The sequence below is a fragment of the Oryzias latipes genome, chromosome 1 (assembly GCF_002234675.1).
Source record: "Oryzias latipes chromosome 1, ASM223467v1".
NCBI lineage: Eukaryota > Metazoa > Chordata > Actinopteri > Beloniformes > Adrianichthyidae > Oryzias > Oryzias latipes.
Genome location: NC_019859.2, coordinates 24,594,572 through 24,614,020, shown reverse-complemented (window position 1 = coordinate 24,614,020; position 19,449 = coordinate 24,594,572). Strand labels below are relative to the sequence as shown.

General features: G+C 37.5%; 1 protein-coding gene across 4 annotated transcripts; it reads right to left on the bottom strand.

The window, feature by feature from the left end:
* Positions 1-1,001: 1,001 nt before the first annotated feature.
* LOC101162344 lies at positions 1,002-14,896 on the bottom strand. 4 transcript variants are annotated; one of them, XM_020704831.2, is made up of 16 exons: positions 14,624-14,896; positions 7,665-7,773; positions 7,456-7,559; positions 6,724-7,110; positions 6,546-6,632; positions 6,368-6,439; positions 5,532-5,686; positions 5,206-5,256; positions 5,022-5,060; positions 4,077-4,271; positions 3,875-4,006; positions 3,679-3,775; positions 3,422-3,537; positions 3,163-3,336; positions 2,687-2,776; positions 1,002-1,725 (listed from the first exon to the last, which is right to left on the bottom strand). In XM_020704831.2, exons 2-16 carry the CDS (start codon positions 7,769-7,771, stop codon positions 1,609-1,611), a joined length of 1,923 nt encoding a protein of 640 aa, XP_020560490.2. In that variant the 5' UTR covers positions 7,772-7,773; positions 14,624-14,896; the 3' UTR covers positions 1,002-1,608. The 4 variants fall into 4 exon arrangements, with proteins under 4 accessions (XP_020560490.2, XP_011476608.2, XP_020560494.2 ...); XM_011478306.3 differs by having other exon boundaries at positions 6,573-6,632; XM_020704835.2 differs by having other exon boundaries at positions 14,742-14,896.
* Positions 14,897-19,449: the final 4,553 nt, after the last annotated feature.

Below are 19,449 nucleotides of genomic sequence, written 5' to 3'. Positions count from 1 at the left end.
CTCAGTTTAGGTCACAAATACCTGTAACTATCAATTGAACACAAAAAAACAGCCATTTTTTTATAAATTGAAAAAACATATATATATATATATATATATATATATATATATATATATATATATATATATATATATTATTTTCATATGTTAGAAACAAATATATCTGCATATGAGGAAAACAAAAACTGTGAATCAGCTGGAATAATTCATGATCAGAATTGTGTTTTTAAAAATCCAGGCAGTGAACAAACGACTGAAGCACAGAACAGGCCGTTCAATAAATACATTTGTAAACAATAAGTAAGAAAGCAAACTCATCTAAGTGTACGTCAACTTTTGAAATTTTAATCGTTACTTTTTATAACTTGTGATTGCATAATGCCACGCAATTTAGAACAATAAATGAACACTAATTTAAATGGAGTAAATCAAGTTTTTTTATTTACAATTTTCTAAATGTGAAAATGTGACATTTATATTTGTTGATTTTTCAAAAATCAGTTAAGACTTCAAAAAAATGTCTTTCATTTCTTGTTCTTATCTAAATTAAATAGTTTTAATCTTAATTTCCAAATCGTTTATGTCACTGCAAGCTTTTCTAAATATGAAAACAAGGTATTTGGGTCATGTTTAAATAATAAACACAGAACAAATCGTTAATCCTGATCATCATTTGATAGAAAAAAACCTGACACCATCTCCAGTGCATCTGAAAAGGAAGATTGTTTCAACCAACACATGTTTGAAACTATTGAAAAAAAGAAAACAGTGCAAATGACATTTTTACACATGAATACCACAGTCATAATTACAAGTTGTTGCTAAGCTGCACTTCTTGAACAATCATTCAAATGTCTATGAATATTAATATTTCAACAACAAATAAAAAAGCCGGTAAAGTATTTTAGTTTAAAATAACACTGATTAAATAAATAGCCTTGACACTTTAAACATCAGCTGACTTTTAAAGTCATTTAAAGCTACCTTTCACGCAGGTTGCATGTCACTCAGTGGGTTGGTATATTGCATCAGGCGAACTTGCACGGTGAAGTACTGAAATTCTTTATAGTCCCATGATGGACAGGAAAAACACAATAAAAAAGAATAAACACATTTTTTTCTTTATGTTTGTCACTTCATTCCTCGTGGCGTGAGAGGAAAGCCCTGAGAGATTCTGTAACCACTACCTTTCATTTCAAATTTAGGATTTTTGCAGAAACAAGGAAATATGTCTTTTAGTCCTTCTGAGTACCGCGATAAAAAAAGTCAAATCAGAAAATCCGTTTTTTAAATTTTCTTCATAAATACACACTAAGAAATGTGCAGTGCCATATTCATTTTCAGCAAAGCAGAAAGTTACCAGAACTTCTTACTTTTTCATTCTGTTTTTTGTCTTTTATTTGAAGCCAGTGTGCACTGCACTAGCAACTGTCATTCTCTCTGTCAACTAATAAAAGCTGCATATATCATTAAAACAAAAACCTGCTGACAGACACACAGCCATCTCACAAATGTGACATGAGTCAGCATAAAATATCTGGCTTTTGGTCCTGAGCACAGCACATTCCATTGGCACCACCGCCCTGTAGACGTTCTCCCTGCAGCTGCTCAAGAGGTAGCGATCTTCCCGTGCACACGGAAACGGTACAGACATGTGTACTCCATGTGACCCCAGTTAGAGAGAACTCGCAGCTCTACGATCCGATAAACCACATCGCTCGGGTTCTGAAAGAGAGCAGTGAAGGTAGAAAATCCTCAGCAGGTGAACAGAGTAAGGAAAGAGGCAGAGCTTCATTGAAAAACAAAAAACAAAACGTTAACACAAAATTGGAAGCCTTATTCACATGCACCCTTATGGGTCAACCCCTTGTATGGTAGCAGTTTTTGGGGTTTTCAGGTCTTGTGCATAAACATTTTTGTTCTACATGCACACTAAGCAGTCTATAACCTCAATATTTCCGTGCCAGTTTACTCATTTATCACCCCCAGACAGCCCACACCCACCGTAGGGGCAGTTGTGACTAAGGCCTTAAGTCAAGGGTCAGCAACCGGTGGCTCCGGAGCCACATGTGGCTCTATCATGCCTGTGCTGCGGCTCTCTGTGGTTTAGTAAAATAACTATCATGTTCTAAGATTGTTGTGGTGCCTTTAACACCCTCAGATGGTGCGAGCAGGCAGGATGAAGAGAGCTGCGTGAAAGCGCGGAGGGGGCGTGTCTGCAGCTGTGAAAGCTGTCTGTTATGGGATGAAAAGTCAGTGGCGATCTCGTAGGCACATGAACGCCCCCAAAAAAACCTTTTATTCCCCCTAGACTAAAACCACCCATTTCCGCGTAAAATTAATTAAATTTGCATTAGGGCGCCCCTACTATCCTTGATGCTACGATGACCGTATGTTGCATCTGTGTAGAACACGTAGGAGGAGGGGGTTCATAAAAAATAAAAACAATTTAAATAATTAAATAAATATCCTGACAACATTTTGAATCAACACAAGTATTGCCAAAATAAACCATCGCGATATTTCGGCAAAACCATTTTTTTTAACACCCCTACTGTTGCGGCTCCCTGTGCTTTCATCTCAATGGGAAACTGATCAAAATGGCTCTTTAAGAGGCATTTTGGTTGCCGACCCCTGCCTTAACTCTAGCCTCGTAGAAAATGAAGGAAGTGCAGCTGGAACCCACCGGCAGCTCGAATGTCTGTGATGACTCTCCGTTCTCATCGTAGGTAAAAGCCCCGAGCAGCATTCCTTCTTCTGTGTCATTTTTCATGCCCTGTGACAGAAAAATACAATCAAGCTATGCAACATTTAGCTAAACTTACTTTCCATATACTCCACATTGTGCCAGTGAATTGAACATAAATATGCATTAAATACATCATGCATGTGAATGACTTTTATCTAATCGTTTTTTGACAGGGAAGTTGTATAAAAAACAAACTTAACTTTTTTATGACAGATTTCCTTTAAAGAAAAGATTAACTTATGAAGCAGCAATCTAACAAATATAATGGAAAGGGAAGTTTGTAAACCTGCTCAGGAAGTGTTCATAAAAGGCTTAGATGAAAACCACCTGCTTATGTTTGAAGTAAAGGGAAATATTCCCTGAACTGGATTTTCTACGGTGCCATCTGAGTGAATCCAAGTCCGATCACTCACGTAGACTTGAAAGTCTTTGGGAGCAGAGTCGATGCGGCCGGTGGGGGCATTGTAGCGAGGGAGGTGGTCCAGTGTCACATGACTTATCCTTATGGGGTGGGAGAGGGAGATAACCAGAGTGCCTTGGACGCCGTGGAATGCCCAGCATTTTCCTGGAAGGAGCACCGGGAAACCCTAAGGAAGAGGAGGCGGGGGGGCCGCTTCGTAAAAAAATGGAGATTGTAGAAAAACTCTATGCTCTAAGACCGATGTTCTGTACCTGTATGACAGTGCGTGGACTTTCAGATGGATACCAGAGAGGGAAACCAAACAGGGTCAAGCAAGCTGAACGAATCCGATACGTCTCTGAGCACCTGGTGCTGATCACACTGGCCCCTAAAACAAGAAATGTGATATCAATCTGTTCAGATTTTATTTACAAAAATATTCATTTTATTCTACAGTAACAAACTAATAAGTAACTAAATCTTTGTCATCAATTCATTGTTAAAAACAATGAACACAAATGTTTCTGACCTTGAGTCTCCAGGGCAAAGTCAGCCATTTTGTCCGCCAAAGGCTGTCTGCACTCAGCACAACCCCCTCTGTCTCCAAACCTGATCACATCCTGCTCCTGATTCAAAGTCACAGGAGGACACCATGAGCGCTACATGACACGCACAGTTTTTATACTGGAGTTAAAAACATGTGGATGACTTTTCTGTGTGGATACCTTGATGCGATCAGTGAGCCACTTCTCCATGGCCTGCTGGAGCTCTGGGGTCAGGAAGTTTTGGTTGGGCGCTGGGCTGCTGTTGGGACATGGGGTTGGAGTGGACTGGATGAACAACAACTCCTGGGACAGCTGCAGCACAATAAAGCGCTTTAACCTTTAAGAGATAGGCTCAGGCAATATTTATCTCTTATTTTCTTACCTTGGCATTCAGAGCCTCCAGGGTTTGGATTTTGAGGCTGAGGCTGGCAGCAGCAGAGTGACTTTCTGCCTGGGAACCTTCAATCTGCTTGAGCAGCCTGGCAACTTCCTGCTCCACATGAAGACGGAGGCTGGAGTCGGCCGCCTCCAGCTTCGCTTTTATAACCTGCATGTCCAGCTGATGTTTCTCCTTCAGCTGACAGAAAAATGAAAAAAAACAGTGTGTGTTAAGGATAAAACTGTACACATAATTGTGTAACTGATGTCTTGCAACAAGCTATAATTTGTAATTTCTTAACCTTTACTGAAACATCTGCATGACCTTAGAGATTCCTTTGAGACTTTTTCAGTGGTTTACAACACTTAATATTAATGAAGAGGATCTTTTGACAGACATTTAATTGCACAATTATAATAATTTCCTTATGACATACTGTATGTTGTTTTGGACAGTGTAATTCTTTTTTAGTTTAGAAAGATCAAAAAACAAACTAACTAAGGTAAAGTTAAATGTTTTTCAAATTAAAAATGTTAGAAAGTCATGACTTTTGTGTATTTAATAAATAATAAACATATCTATTATGTAATACCCGTGATATCAAATGCTACAAAAATGTAAAAGACTACTTTAGCAGACTTGTTCTTTGGTAACTCACGAAGGGTTAAAAAAGATTCTCACACTTCACAATAATAATGTCATTGCTAAAAATCCTTACGCAATGGTTTTAAAAAATTTGTTTTTCATTTTAACTTAAAAGTCTTCTTATAACACTGGATCCACCATCTTGACTATAAATAATAAATTTAGAAATAAAAAAACAAAAAAACAATGGATGGTGCAAATTGATATTAAAAATGTAAAAAAAAATGTCTTGCAGAAAATGAAATCTCAAAAGAGGAATAAAAGTGGAAGATGTTTGCAGAAACAGACCGAATTTCTCCTCACCTGAGACAGAAGCTGCTCTTGTTTTATCTGAAGCTCCACCTGGAACAAACACACAACGGGTACAGGTACATAACCTTCAGGTCCTTCTAAACATCTTCATTTTCTTTTAATACAATATTATTTGCAGTAAATGCAAAGAACTGAGAGTTATCTTCTACGGTTTATTCACTAAACTCTCTCTTACCAGAGAATGCTTCATCTTTGCCTCAACAGCAGCAGAAACAACAGCTGGATCCTGGGTGGGAAAGAAAAATGCATTAAAAACAGTGTAAGATGCAAGAAGTTCTTAGATAAAATACTTCATATTCCATGAAATAATAGTAGCAGTAGTAATAATGAAGAAGAAAAAAACTTTTAAAACAGTAAGTAATATGAGAGACATCTTCTGAACCAAATGAGGTAAGTAAAAACAAATCTTTAGTGATGTGTTAACAGTATTTTTTCTTCGTAGACCCCTATTCACACATAAAATGAGGTTTCAACCGCACACAAACTACAGGTGAGCCGTACCATCACAGGTGTAGGTGTGACGCTGGGTTGAGGAGGAGGAGCGGCAAAGATGGAGGGCTGGTTCTCTGGTTTTTTTGTTGGTGTGAGTGTCGGCATCTGTGTGACTGTCAGGTGGGGGAGGAGAGACGTAAACAATGGAAGGAGCAACCAAATGCCTGAAGACAAAGAAAGAAAGTATGTTAGAAGAAGATTCGTACATAGCTACAATCACTTGGGTGAAGGATCTGACAAATTAGTTGTAACATTGGTAGCCGTCTCACTGCTGTCTCTGTTTAACTCAATCTCTCTTTTTTTAATGTCTTTGTAGGTCGTTGTTTGCGTCAATTCAAACCAATAGAGAAACTTGCCGTCAGTTTAAATTGTTCATTAAAAAAAAAGGGTTACTGATCCCAGACGTCGTAATCTGTCAACATCTTGCTGAATTTACCGAACTGTTTTTGTTAGAGATTAGCCTCCTGCTCAAACTGCTGCTGTGCGTTACAGCAATAAAATGTCCTGGTCCGTTCATGATATACAGACTTCTAGTAGAGTATATCTGTAATAATAAGTTTGAAATATTTAATACATATCAAAAAAATTATAAACTGAATATCCCTGATCGGGAAACAGCATCCGATTCTGATCGAGTGATTCTGATCTGAAACTAGGTAATTGGGCACAATTACAGATCATGTGATCAGATCGGGAAATCCCTCGTGTAGACATACAAGCACAGGAGACTAAATGTGCCGTTATTTTGTTTTACTGGAAAAAAAACCTTGGAGTGTGACTACACTTCTTTAAATTATTTACATCTAAACACCCAGACCTGTGTATTTTAAATGTCTGTTACTCACAAAGAAGTAAGATGAGAAGGAGGAGGGCCAAAGCACAGGCCTGCTTTGTCCGTCTGCTCATGGAGGCATTAGCTGCACGGAGGAGAAATGCATCAGGAGGGATTGGGATAAACCAAATCCAAATCATGAGAAAAAGCTCAGATATTGTAATAACAACACACAAACTTTTTTTCCATACATGGGTGCGTAGGCACACAAACTGTACCTAAAGCTCTGACATTGGGGATTTTGGATTGGACTTCAGCAGTCATCACTAAGGCTGAGTCTGCCCAAAAAACAAAAAAAAAAAGGAAAAGCTTATTGTTCACATCCAGACAAAGACAAAAATATTTACAAAAATTCCATCCAGGACTTACCGATGAGAGTCCAGAAGGCACTGCGGACCTGGTCTATGTATCCTGCATTAGGAGTCTGAACTTTACTGCTGTCAGTGGAGCTGCTGCTGCTATTGGTGGCAGGTAAGGGCCTCAGGTAGGTGCCTTCAGATGAGGAATACCCTGAGCTGTCAGCCCCACTTTGACTGGGCCCCTTCAGGTGTGGTCTGTGGTATACACCCGTTTTCTCAGAGATGCTGAGCCCAGCTTTGGTGTTCTTCTCTGGGGTTACTGAGGAGCGTTTGGTGGGCGTTTGGCTCGGGGGTGAGGACCCCGTCAGAGCAGGACGAGGAGTGGCTGCGCTGGGAGCATAAGGTACAGTCCTCATGACAGGCTGGGGCTGCACGCTTGAGGGAAACAGGTCTAGACCTGAGAAACAAAAAGAAGAAGAGTCAATACAATTTCCTTCTTGGACTAGTAATTGATCCTGAGATGTGTGCATTTAGATTGTGACAAACATGCGTTTAGGAAGGGGTTTCATTAAAAAATGTTACAATCCTTGTTTATAATGCACCAATTCACAAGCTGGCCTATACTAGAAGACATATATATCAAGAATTTCAAAATAAATGTGATGAAAACATGAAGGAGTCCTGAGTGCAATTTCATAAGCATGGCAGGAACAGTTTAAAACCTTTTAAAAGGTGTTTATCTGGAGATAACCCTTAATGCGGGTCAGGTTCAGTAGTGTGAGGATGTCAGTGTCATACTGGCCTGGAGTAACAGGTCTCTCAGGGGTGGCAGAGCTGGCATTACTGCTGGCTCTACTGGAAGTGGGGGTGGCAGCCTTTCGCGTTCCTGCTTTCTTCTTGAAAACTCTAATAGGAAAAAACAATTTTAGAAAAAAAAAAGAGAAAACTTCTCCCTAAGTTTGAAGCACTTTCAGTGGAAATAGAAAAAGTGCACAAAAAAAGGAAACTTACTTCACCGGGTTTTCGCGGTAGGATATGTTGGTCACGCTGCTTGAGTCCGATTCTTCATCTGAATTGTAGTAACCGCCTGACTTTAAGCGAGAACTTCTACGAGACATGACTGTAACAGACAGTGAACAAATGATATACAACTTTTGATCCACCATGTTTGCTTAAAACATCAGAGTATCCAATCTGTGTACCCTACAAACATACAGCTTCTGCTTTATAGTCAATACTTTGCATACCTGCACAATAATAAAGACTTTCTAAATATACATAGAGCGCACAATGACTATGATTGTATGCAATCTATTTTCATAGAAAATAGATAATTATTCTAGATAAAAAAATGTGTATGGTTTCACGTTTCATCAACAGGAGCACTTCTGTTTACCTGTCACTGAGCATTATACATTGTCACTGGGATATGACATCATATTATTTTTTACATTATACATTATTTTCCTTTTCATGGTTTCTGGCTTTGCTTTTATTTTGAAATTCCCTTCTTGTGGATAAGCTTGTTAGGATACAACGTTGTCAGGATATAACAATGTTTTTTTTAGATAACCTTCTGGATCTGTTTTTTTTATTTATTTACCTGGATGAATTATTTGTGCTGGACATAGATTTAGTCCCAAACCAGCTGATCTTGGGTTTTCCATCCTTAAGTCTTAGTCACAAACGCCCTTAAGGGTATATACTGGCTGTCCGCAGGAAAAAAAATGGGTGAACCTGTACAGGTCATGCAGATGGCCGACACAAAATTTTAAGACCAGAGTTTGCTGGGTGAACCCATAGAGCGAAAATATTTATCATTTTTATCTACAGGCATGCTGCGGCCAACAGGTCATAGTTTATTCATACTTATAAAACCCGTGAGGGTCAGTAAGGTTGAAGTAGGTGTGACACAGAGGCTGTACAGATTTTTAATTTTTTCTTCATCCACCCAAACCTTGCACAAGGTAGTAAGGTAGTTAATACTGTTTAAGTGATGTTTTTGAACGTTTCTTGCACACCCATCGAAAGCTTCTTGCATGCAGTCTGACTGTTAAAATACTCGGAAATTAGACAATCAGGGAGTAGTTTCTCTGGGCTACAGGCACTTACATATTAAATGTAGACCCAGTGCGTGCTGCATTTGTGCATGGTCAGTAAGGAGCCAGTACGTGCACCCTACAATGTTAATTGATCTGAATCGATCCAAGCTTGATAGATCAATAATGGATCCATAAAAGTAGAGATCAATCTCCTTTGCCTTTCCTTTTCTGGTGACCTAAGCGCATAATAGCAGTAAAGCCAAAGTCCACTAGCTTGATGCTAACATATAATGGAATCTCCCATACCATAGGAGGGCTGATGCTACACTTGGTCGACCTAAATATACATTGCTGACTAAATAGGAATATCTTCAAAACACATATAGATTATTAATGTTTTTCCATACAAATATGTCTAAATGCATAAACCGTGCAAATTCAAAATTGGATTTAATCGAATCAAATTGAGTGGATCATAAAAAAATCGAACAAAATCATGAATTGAATCGATCCAGACTCGGGTGAATAGAATCCAATTTGAAAATTGCCCGGAGTGTCTAATTAATCGCATTAAAATGCGATTAATTAAATACAGACATTTTTTAAAATCCTGTTAATCTCCTTTTTAATCTAAGGCTATTAACAGATATGTAATAACGTACAATGAGTTGTCCGTTATCAGAAATTAATGGATGAATGAGGCCTGACCGCGTCAGACTGTTACTTCCCAGAAGTCCTTCTTTTCTGATAATAGAGACCTAGACCATCATCTCGCTTATAACATGATCGGAAATAAATATTAAATCAATTATCAGTATCGGTACTTTAATCTTGTTACTCTAAAATTGTTTTTTCACAAGAAGCAGACTTTGATATGCGTTGCAAAACGTGCTCATGGTAACGATTCCAGCGCCTGCACTAATCTCGCTTTGCCACTTTTCTAAACATAATAATAAGTTAAAGCATAAATTCAGAGGAATACATGTTTGTAAAGCTTAAAATATACACTGCAATATTCTTTTCAGTCTCTTTTTCTGAGTACTGTCTTTCTGAAAAAGAGCTCAGGGCACGAGTTTGTGGCCCACCCAGCGTATTTTCTACATCAGAACTAAGCCCCCCCCCCCCCCCCCCCCCCCCCAACAGCATTATTTGGGCTGCTCCTGATTCATCATGATCTGAATAAAGAAATACTTAGAAATATATTTTTAAATTTAATTTTCTTTATATAAGCTGTCTAGGCCTGCACAATATACCGCAAATTTATCGTTATCGCGACATCAAGCTGTGCAATATGCATACCGCAAAAGACGGCCAAAATCGCAATAAATGGTTAACTTAAATGTGCTAAAACAATTTCATGGGAGCTTGAAATATTGAACAAATGAAATAAATCCCTTTATGCATTTAACCAATCGGAAGGACCCGTTTACGTTGTTGATCAATCAGATGAGCCCTTTTATGTTTGATGTTTGCCTCCTACGTCGACAAGGGTCAGTTGGAGTATAACTTTTAAACTGTTGCAGTGAAATGGAAATGATGTTTTTGGTTGTTTTGCTGTTTGTTTATATACCGCAAATTATATCGTTATCGCAATATTAATCACCAATATCACATATCGCGAGTTTTCCTCATATCGTGCAGCCCTAATGCTGTCCATCATCAGAAAAAGGCCACAAGAACATGTTAAAAACACTAAAACATAATTTTCATATCATGAAAATACTAGAAACATAAAGTAAAAGCAAATAAACCTCTTGATAAAGTAGTAATAATCATTTTTAAATACCATGAAGCCGCAGTAGTTCTATTGAAGGATTAGTGTGATTTGTTAGCAGTGGTTAAGCCTTCAACATATGCTCTTGTGGTTAATCTTTGTTTTCTATAATCCAAGTAATACTTCAAGCAAACACTGACAGTAAATGACACAAACAAAAATAAAAAATAAAAATAAAGCAGTAGCACAAATAATTTTATAGTATAGCGCATACACCTCTTATGAGAGACTATAATGCAAATATGCAAACCAAAAGAATAACATGTGCTGCTAACAAGTGAGAGCCTATAGCAGATTCAACTTGATCTACAATGATACAAATATTTGGACAAAAAACTAAGAAAGGGACGTTTGCTTGACTTCAGCTGCTTCATAATGTGGTCATGTTTGTCACTAAGTATCTAACCAGCTTGACTTTCAGCAGCATGGCCATCCCAAAGATGATGTAACCGACTCCTTAAGCTGTGTCATCTGATTGGTCAGAGATGTGAGCCTGAGGTGCAGATAAGCAGCATTAAGAGTTCACCAACTTAGCTGCTTCCAAGTCTTCAAGCAGTTCCATGCTGCACATTCCCTTCCAGAAAAACAACAGCATCAGTCTGAGAGATATGGATGCCAAACTGAAAAACATCTCTTTAGATTAACATTTTCAATGTAGAATATGATTAAATCCACCAAATAGCAGAATATTTTACAATCCTTTAAAAGCTTAAGCATCAGAACAAGTTCAAACAACTACAGCTGAGTTCACAGGCTACACCGTCTGTGGTTACGTTGTGACACCAATGAGCACGACTCACTTCAGCTGAACTTAATCTACTAGATAGACTTCATGAAAATACCCAGATACTTTCTGTTGGGTGAATGCTAGTCCACATTAGCATTGTGTGTTAGTGAGCCCCCGTTGTGACTCAGCACAGTCAGAAAACACTCAGCCTCCCAGCTTCTGTGGGAGATTTTCTCTTCTGAAAGCTGGCTTTATTCTCAGAAATCTCACCTTGTCAAGCAACTAACATTCACAAAAGATGCTGCTGTCTTTATGAATGCAAGTCTGCAGGAGGGTGTAGCGACCATGTAGCTGAAAGAAGGAACTGTCAAGATGGCAAAAAAGGAAGCTGTGGCTGATTCTACTAAACACCCAGGAAGTTAGGGTGAAAGCACCAGCGCTAAAGTAAAATGGGTTCAAAAAGACTTAATTTTCCTAGTGTTATTGGTACAAGAACATCCATGAACTCCAATAACTTTCTGCCTCTTTTGACAAAGCGGATTGCTTACACACTACTCTTTATTAAACACTTAAAGATAAATGAAGAAAATGTGGTAAAAAAGTCTGCAAAATATCTCAAACCAAACATTTCTAGTGTATATTTTCTGAAACCAGACAATCATAGCAGCCTCGTGCATCACTGTGCTCTCATGCATGGTAATGGGAGGGGGGGACGCGAAGGGTTTTTTTCAAACTGTTACTGAAACTTTTTTGTCATAGCAACAACTTCACATGCAACCTTAGTTCCTAAAAGCACGTTTAAGAGCTAACAAGCATGTTTATGCCTGCATAGAACACATTCAATATTAAATGAAAGATTGCAGTCTTCTATTAAATATAAAATAAACTTTCATTGTCATTTATGTATCTTAGTACAGTATTAAATTTGCAGTTAGTTTTTTTTTTTGGCACATTGTAAACATTTCATAATTACCACAAAGCAACAAGGGTTGCAACTATTTAGACTCCTCATCAACAACAGCTCACCTCAGGCTTCCAACATTTCTTTTCTCTTAATGCATGAGAGGGCTTTAGCTAAGAAAAAAGAACAGTTTGTACTTTAACTCTCTCACAGCCTTTCTTTCATTTATCTCTCAGTAGTATTTCAGCACAGTTCCCACTCTGAACTCAGATAGTCATCATCTTTTACAGTTTCCACTCACATGCAACCCAATGTTAAATAGTATAATTGGTAATCCCTGGTGAACTTGTGAAAACTTGTTTTTTATTTGTGATAGGGGCTACAAGAATGCTTCAGCCTTTCTAACTTCTAACTTGTGTGGTCCCTCACAAAGCTGTGAAGGTGTGAACAGGTCAGTGTCAGCAGGGTGGAGACATCACTCAGTAGATGGAGGGAGATCTGGTTCACGTCTCAGGGAATCATGTGCGGCGGCAGACAAAAGAGCCTGTTCAACCAGAACAAAGAGGACGACTCCACAAAAGTTGGCGTTGAAATCATGTGACATTAGGGCTGGAGCTGCATATAAAATCGGACAAAAAAAATCAAACCCAGCAGAGGTAGAAAATCAACACTCCTTGCTGAGGAAAGTGGTAGCAAAACCAAAGCAGATCATGTGCTGTACTCTGAAGAATGTGTAATCTCCAGACAAATTTGCAGTTTTGGATTATAGCTGCATTTGGCTGAGATAGAAAGCCTATTTGCTTAAAGCTGGGCAGGGTGGGGTTCTTTTTGGTCCTGACTCCTGACAACCAGCAATGCATTATAAGCTTTAAAATGTTTTTTAAAAAGTATAAAATGTGAGAACTTTGCAAAAAACGGGAACGATTGTGTGCAAAATGTGGGTTTATAAACCCAACTGAATTAGTGGAAAACATTAAAAAAAGATGGGGGGGTTAAGGACAAAATGTGTATTCGGTGAGGAGCAGAAGGCAAAGGATGGAATGTAGAGAATCGGTTTTCATCAAACCAAAACTGGCTGGTAAATGGTTTTAGCCAGCGGCTAGCAGGGGAGCAGAGCCAGTGAAATCTGACTCAGAAATAGAGTACATGAGTCATCATCACAACAAGCCCACTGCAAAGAAGAGGGCTAGAACCAGAACACGCAATTATTTAGCTTCTTAAGGAGGTCTGTTTACAACAATGTGAAGCACGTGTGTGCTTTTGCTCCCCTTTGTGTGGTTTTCAGGGTAATGGAGGACTCAATGAACCAGCTATCTTTGGGTAACAGGGTGTACAGCTGTAGAAGCTGTTTGAGAAACCCAGGCTGAGAATCTCCAGCATGAAAGTTCACTTCACATACTGTATCCTCTTTGTCTGAGCCAAATATTTGAACAGTAAACTTATTCTTTTTCTTTAGAAAGCTGATTCCAAACAACAGCTTCAGATACCTAATATACATATTGCTGAATATTTGGATCACTTGCATGCCATTTAAGAAAAAAATTAAATTGAGCATTAAAAAAATTGCATTAAAACGCAAGAACATGTCACAATATAAATATACCCAATGATGCAAAAAAAAGGGCCTCAATAACAGGTTCGAATGGCACTGATGCATTGATTAGGTTAATTAAAGTCCCACTCAATCATCTCATCAATCAAGCTTTTCCAACAGTTTCATCCACAACTCAGAGGTGAATTTCTGATGATCTACTGCCGCTCTGCAGAAACTTTGTCCGAGAAATTAAACGACACCAGTTTTTATTTAACTGCAAAATCCATACTGCACTTTAAGAAAATGTATAAAGTTAAAATGTTTCAAAAATACCTTCTGGACTGAGAGACTTTGGTGGTTGTGAGGTCATTTTGAGAAGTGTTTGTTTTGTTTTTGTTTTTTGGTTTTTTCATCTTTTTTCTTTTCTGATTTAAGGTTCTAACAGTTTGTAGGTAGATGTAATGTTTGTATTCAGGGTTGGGGAAATAAGCCTTGGCTTCACCCAACACCTTTTTCGGTTAATTTTGTTCAATGTTTATGTTATGTTTATTTATTTATTATTATTATTATTATTTTCAATGTTTATGTTGACATTGATCAGTGTCAATGTTTATGTTGATGTTTTTAAGTTTGTTTGTTTAACTTAACCGAAATAAAGTTTCTCACAATTTATTCGGCCATTACTGAACAATCCTAATTAAAAGACCACAACAAACTCACAACAGAGTTCTGTGCTGGGAAACTAGTGTAAAGCAAACAACCTGAACATTTGATTTCATTCAGCGATATTTCAGAACAAACACAGAAGAAGTTCAAATTCGTGTAGTAAATTAATAATGTGTGATGGTGGTTAACTAGCGGCTTAAACTGCGTAAATTCTAAAGACAAGCAGCGTGATAGACAAAAGACAACACAAAGCTGAATGTTTGTGACCAAACACAAACCTCCGTAAACTTAAGTAAACTTTTTCTTAGTGAGACTTCAGAACTTACCCCGTTATGTGTGCGTTATTGTGAGGCGTGTCGCAGATAAACCCGCTACTCTCGACTAACTGACAGATTCTGTCTCCTGGACTCTCGGTGTAATCCACTCTTCAGTCCACAAACTCACCAAGCTTCTGTTAAACCAGCAGCAGATGCAATAAAGACGACTTAAACCACGACTTTTTTCCTCCCGGAAACTCCTGTAAATGAAGTTTTTCTCTGGACGCCGTCACGACCTGCATTTGCTATGACAACTCGAGACGTTGACAGTTAAAGCTAGCGTTATTGGTGACGCGCTTCCGGTAAAAATTTACAAAATAAACCTACAAAGAAGTGTATTATTATTTTTATTATCATTGTTATTATTATTATTATTATTATTATTATTATTATTATTATTGTTGTTGTTGTTGTTGTTTCATATTAAAAGATTTCCAAGGTACCCAGAAAACATGAATTAAACATCATTCAAACTTAAAAAATGTAAAGTCTAAAATTTAGTCAATGTATAAAATAATTGGTCTGTATACGACCATAATGATACTGAACATTTTCAAACTGTTTCCGGTCTGATGTCAGGCTCACGGTGGTGAACGTACATTTCTCAATATGGAACCAGAGTGCGCCCCCTTGTGGTGATAAGTGTGCACTCCCCATCACTTTTTTATGGCTGCAATTCAGGCCCACTGACACACTGCGGAGCCATGTCACTGTGAATGACTTTGGGAAAGACTGGAATCAGATCTAGGATGTTGCTGATTTGAATCCATACAGACACATTTGAACACAAAATAGAAATAACACAAAGTCTCCAAATTTGTCAGAAAATATGTTTCACAACACATCAACCTACCAAACTTTGTTGAAACAAATTTTTTAAACAAGCTGTTTTGATGTTCATTTCAGACAAGAATAAAGGAATAAACAAATAAATAGTATTGATAATAGATATTTTTCTAACAAAACAACAAAACACCCATGCACAGGTCCTGGTCTGAGAGAGTTTTCATTATTATAGTAGCTTTTCAATAGCGTGATGGATACAAAAAGTAGTTTCAATAAAGCCTAACTACAACTATTTAAAGCTTTTGTGTTTTTTCCGTGACAATGAAATCAAACACATCACTCAAATTGCTTTTCTGTATGATTGAATAGTGGTCAGATGACGTAAAAGCTATCACCAAATGCTAACAAAAAAGCATGCTGAATAGCTTTTTATTATGTGTATGACACTTCATTGTGTAATTACATGGTTACTGAAATTCTGTCTATTGTGGTTGCTGGTTTAAAGTTACCTGTATGATGTGTATTCAGACTATCAAATGCATCCTTTATAACCTGGAAATAAGCAGCAGGTAATGCAAACAGTCAAGGTCGGATCTGTCAGAAAGTTGTTGCCACACAAGAGAGACCAAGACTCCCAAAACGCAGCAAAATGCTTTTAAGGGTAATGCTCAGAGCATTTGGCACTGTTTGCAGTTCTGCATCTAGCTCAAAATAAACCCAACCTGACCCTATCACTGGGCAGATAAGGTCCAGCCAGGGGCGGGAAGGTGGAAGAGGATTATTCTTTATCCGAACAGGTCATTTTATGGAAAAAAAAAATAGAAAGACAGAGAGAGTTATGGAGAGAAAGGGACATCTGTCGGTATGTCCAGACTGTTCTGTATTTAATAAATAATTCTAGAGTCTGGAGCCTGTCAGCAGCACAGGCCCAACCTCTGACCCCAAGACTCACCAAAACAGAGAGATGTGTATGTATTGTGCATTACTGCATCATTGTGTGTATTTCTGCCTGTTTAGCCTATTGTCTCCAAGTGTGTTATCATTAGACTGCAGTTTCCTCTGACTGGGTTAAGGGAGCCGCACAGACAAAGAAATAGAAATGTACAATTATTTATTGGTAGCCGAACAATGAGGAGTATAAAGCTGACAAACCCATCCCTCTCAAAGACCCACTACACTGACTTTCAGTAGAACATTTTTAGTCACTCTTTCAAGTCTGGCATTTCCCTCTTTAACTCTCACAGTGCACATATGCGCCCGCCTTATCTACCAAGCTGGTGCCCCAAACACACCCACAGAACACAAACAAACAGCTGACGTCACGCGCACACACACGTGCTGATGTCACTGTGTTGGAATGTGATCAAAAATAGAGTCTGAAATGTGTGTTATAGGAGCTTTTTGCCTTGGAGAAAAAGAGGCTTGGAAACCAGGGCACAGAAGTTCAGACACAACGAAGGAAAGTGTCATGGGGCACACCTTTAGACAGTGACACACACAGCCCACTCTCACAGACATGCTCACACTCAAACTGTCTGAGTCATGACCGGGAAACTCTTTCGAGCTTGATTGGACAGCGTGCCGTAATGCTATCAGTTAGTGGGATGACTTCAGATGTGTACATATCCAGAAAAAACAGTGTGTAGGGGAGAAATATTAGGAATACAAAGTTGGTTTTAAACTTGAAGTAATCCAGCTAAACATTTTCTTTACCTGCTTCCTTTAGCTCAGTGCTAAATTTAACCTGATATGTCAAAGAAAGTCATCCTATGGATGTTTTTGAATGATATAGTAAAAGGCAGATGATACATCCTCTCAAAAGAAGTAAAATCACTCCCAGCTACAAAGAGGCACAGTAAAAATCTACAATAAATGTGTAAATTGATGAAATGCACTGCATGTGTGATGTTGCAAAGGTTGCTGTCATAGGAGGGATGCAGGTCTGGGTTTATTTTCGGCCACACTTGCTAAATATTTAACATGACAAGTCCAATGAAAAACTTAAATTTAGATGTTCTAGACTGAGGCCCCACATCTATATCGGTTATTTTTTCTTTAAAAAGAAAAAAGTTTATGCATGATTTAAAAAAAAAAACTCTAATAAAAAAATGTCATAAAAACACACAAAACCTGAGTTCAAATATTTTTCACCCATCAGGAAAATCAATTTTGAAAGTGATTATTTTATGTTTTACTTTTTTAATTCATTTGTTTTAACTGATAAAATTAAAAACAACCATCATAAACAGAAATATAACAATGAATGACTAGATGCAATATTTGAAAAGTGCTTTGTATGAAGATAAACATCTTCAGGTCTCGTTTATCAATTCAATCCAAACTTAAATTTATACAAACAGTATTTTTACTGAATTAAAAGGAATAAACAAAAACTCTGAAAACAATCAGCTATGGATCTTGTTCACTGCATCTGTCTATTTATTATGAGACCTTTAATAATAGCTTTGAATTTTTTCATGATTTGACAATTTTTATGTCTTTCTTGCAGATATTCTATATCTGGACCCCCTCTTGTGGAGACACAAGAGGGGTTGAAGTTTCATGTATTATCTCTTCAATGGAAGAGGCTTTGAAAGCTCTTTGGTAACTGTTTTTTTAACAGGATTTGAATTATTTTAAAATAAACCAGGTCTCCAAATTTTGATAATTCTGATATGTTGCGTGTTTGATAGCTTTATAGAATAATCTGGTGATTAGTCATATAGATTTATTTTGAAGAAAAATAGTTTAATGATGTTTCATATGAGTTTCCTCAATCCTCAACACAATAAATCATGAATAAAAAGATGAAGGAACATGACAAAATTTTCCAGCAAAGAACAGATATAGATTTAGATATTATAAAATATGTGTAATTTTTATGGGATGATGGAAACTCAGAGGCGAATTGCAAATGCTCTGCAGAAATTATGTTCAAGAAAACAACAAAAGTTTTTTGATTTTTGCTGAAAACAGCATAACCATAAATAAAAAACAACATGAAATGCTGTAAAAACAGATAAAACAAGACTGACTTAAATCTATTAAGGCGATCAGGAAAGGTATCACAGACCTGTACTTACTAGTTAAAACAACAAAATAAAATCATATCAGCACAGAATCTTGACTCACATATTCCCCTCTGGATCCTCACCCCACCCACACTCACTGTTTTCCTTGCTTTCCAAAATTTAGATGAAAGGAAAATTCCAATGTGATGCTTTTAACTTTCCCATATCAGCTGTTTTTGTCTAAACAATGCCCAAGAACCTTTGATGGGAAAAATCAGGGGGCATTTCCAACATCAAATCTGCCTTCCTGCCAGGAAAATGACCAAGCAGGTCTCTTACCTTTGGAATTTTAGGAATGTGCATAAACAGGATGGATTTTCCTTATCCTAAAGGATCATTTATATAAAACCAGCCTGAGGAGACCCCTCCACAGAAGGCTCACACACACACTGTTCTGTTGACAGCACAGTTGCCATCATACATGTTGACAAAATGTTGTGTAATGGTGGGGTGTACTTTTAATTGTGTAAGATTTGTCTAAATATTAATGGCTTGTTGTTGGCACTTGACATTGAGAAACCCATTAATAAACATTTTTTTTGAACTGTCATGTGACAGCATAAGATTTTCTAACTTCATCCTCCATAGCATAATGTATTTTTGAAAAACATGTGCATTTTACTATTTTTCTTAAAAATTAGGCCTTTATATTTTCACGTGCATAGAAATATGTGTAATCTGTTTATCTTAATAAATAAACTTGCAGGTGTTGCCAACTTCAAAGGTTTCACTCAAAATGAAATAAATTTTTTACAAAATTTGAATTATTTTGAAAGTGTAGTCTTAAATGATAATTTGGATACCTCGGTAGTTGACATTAACACAGAAAAAAGATAATTCCTTGAGTTGATAGCTAGATGTATGGTTTAATTTGATTAGAATTGACGATATCAGGGAATATTCCATAAATGGTTTTTGTTAAACTTCATTTGTTGTGGAGATTATTGGACAGGCAAAGAAGCAGGGATGACAGGCAAT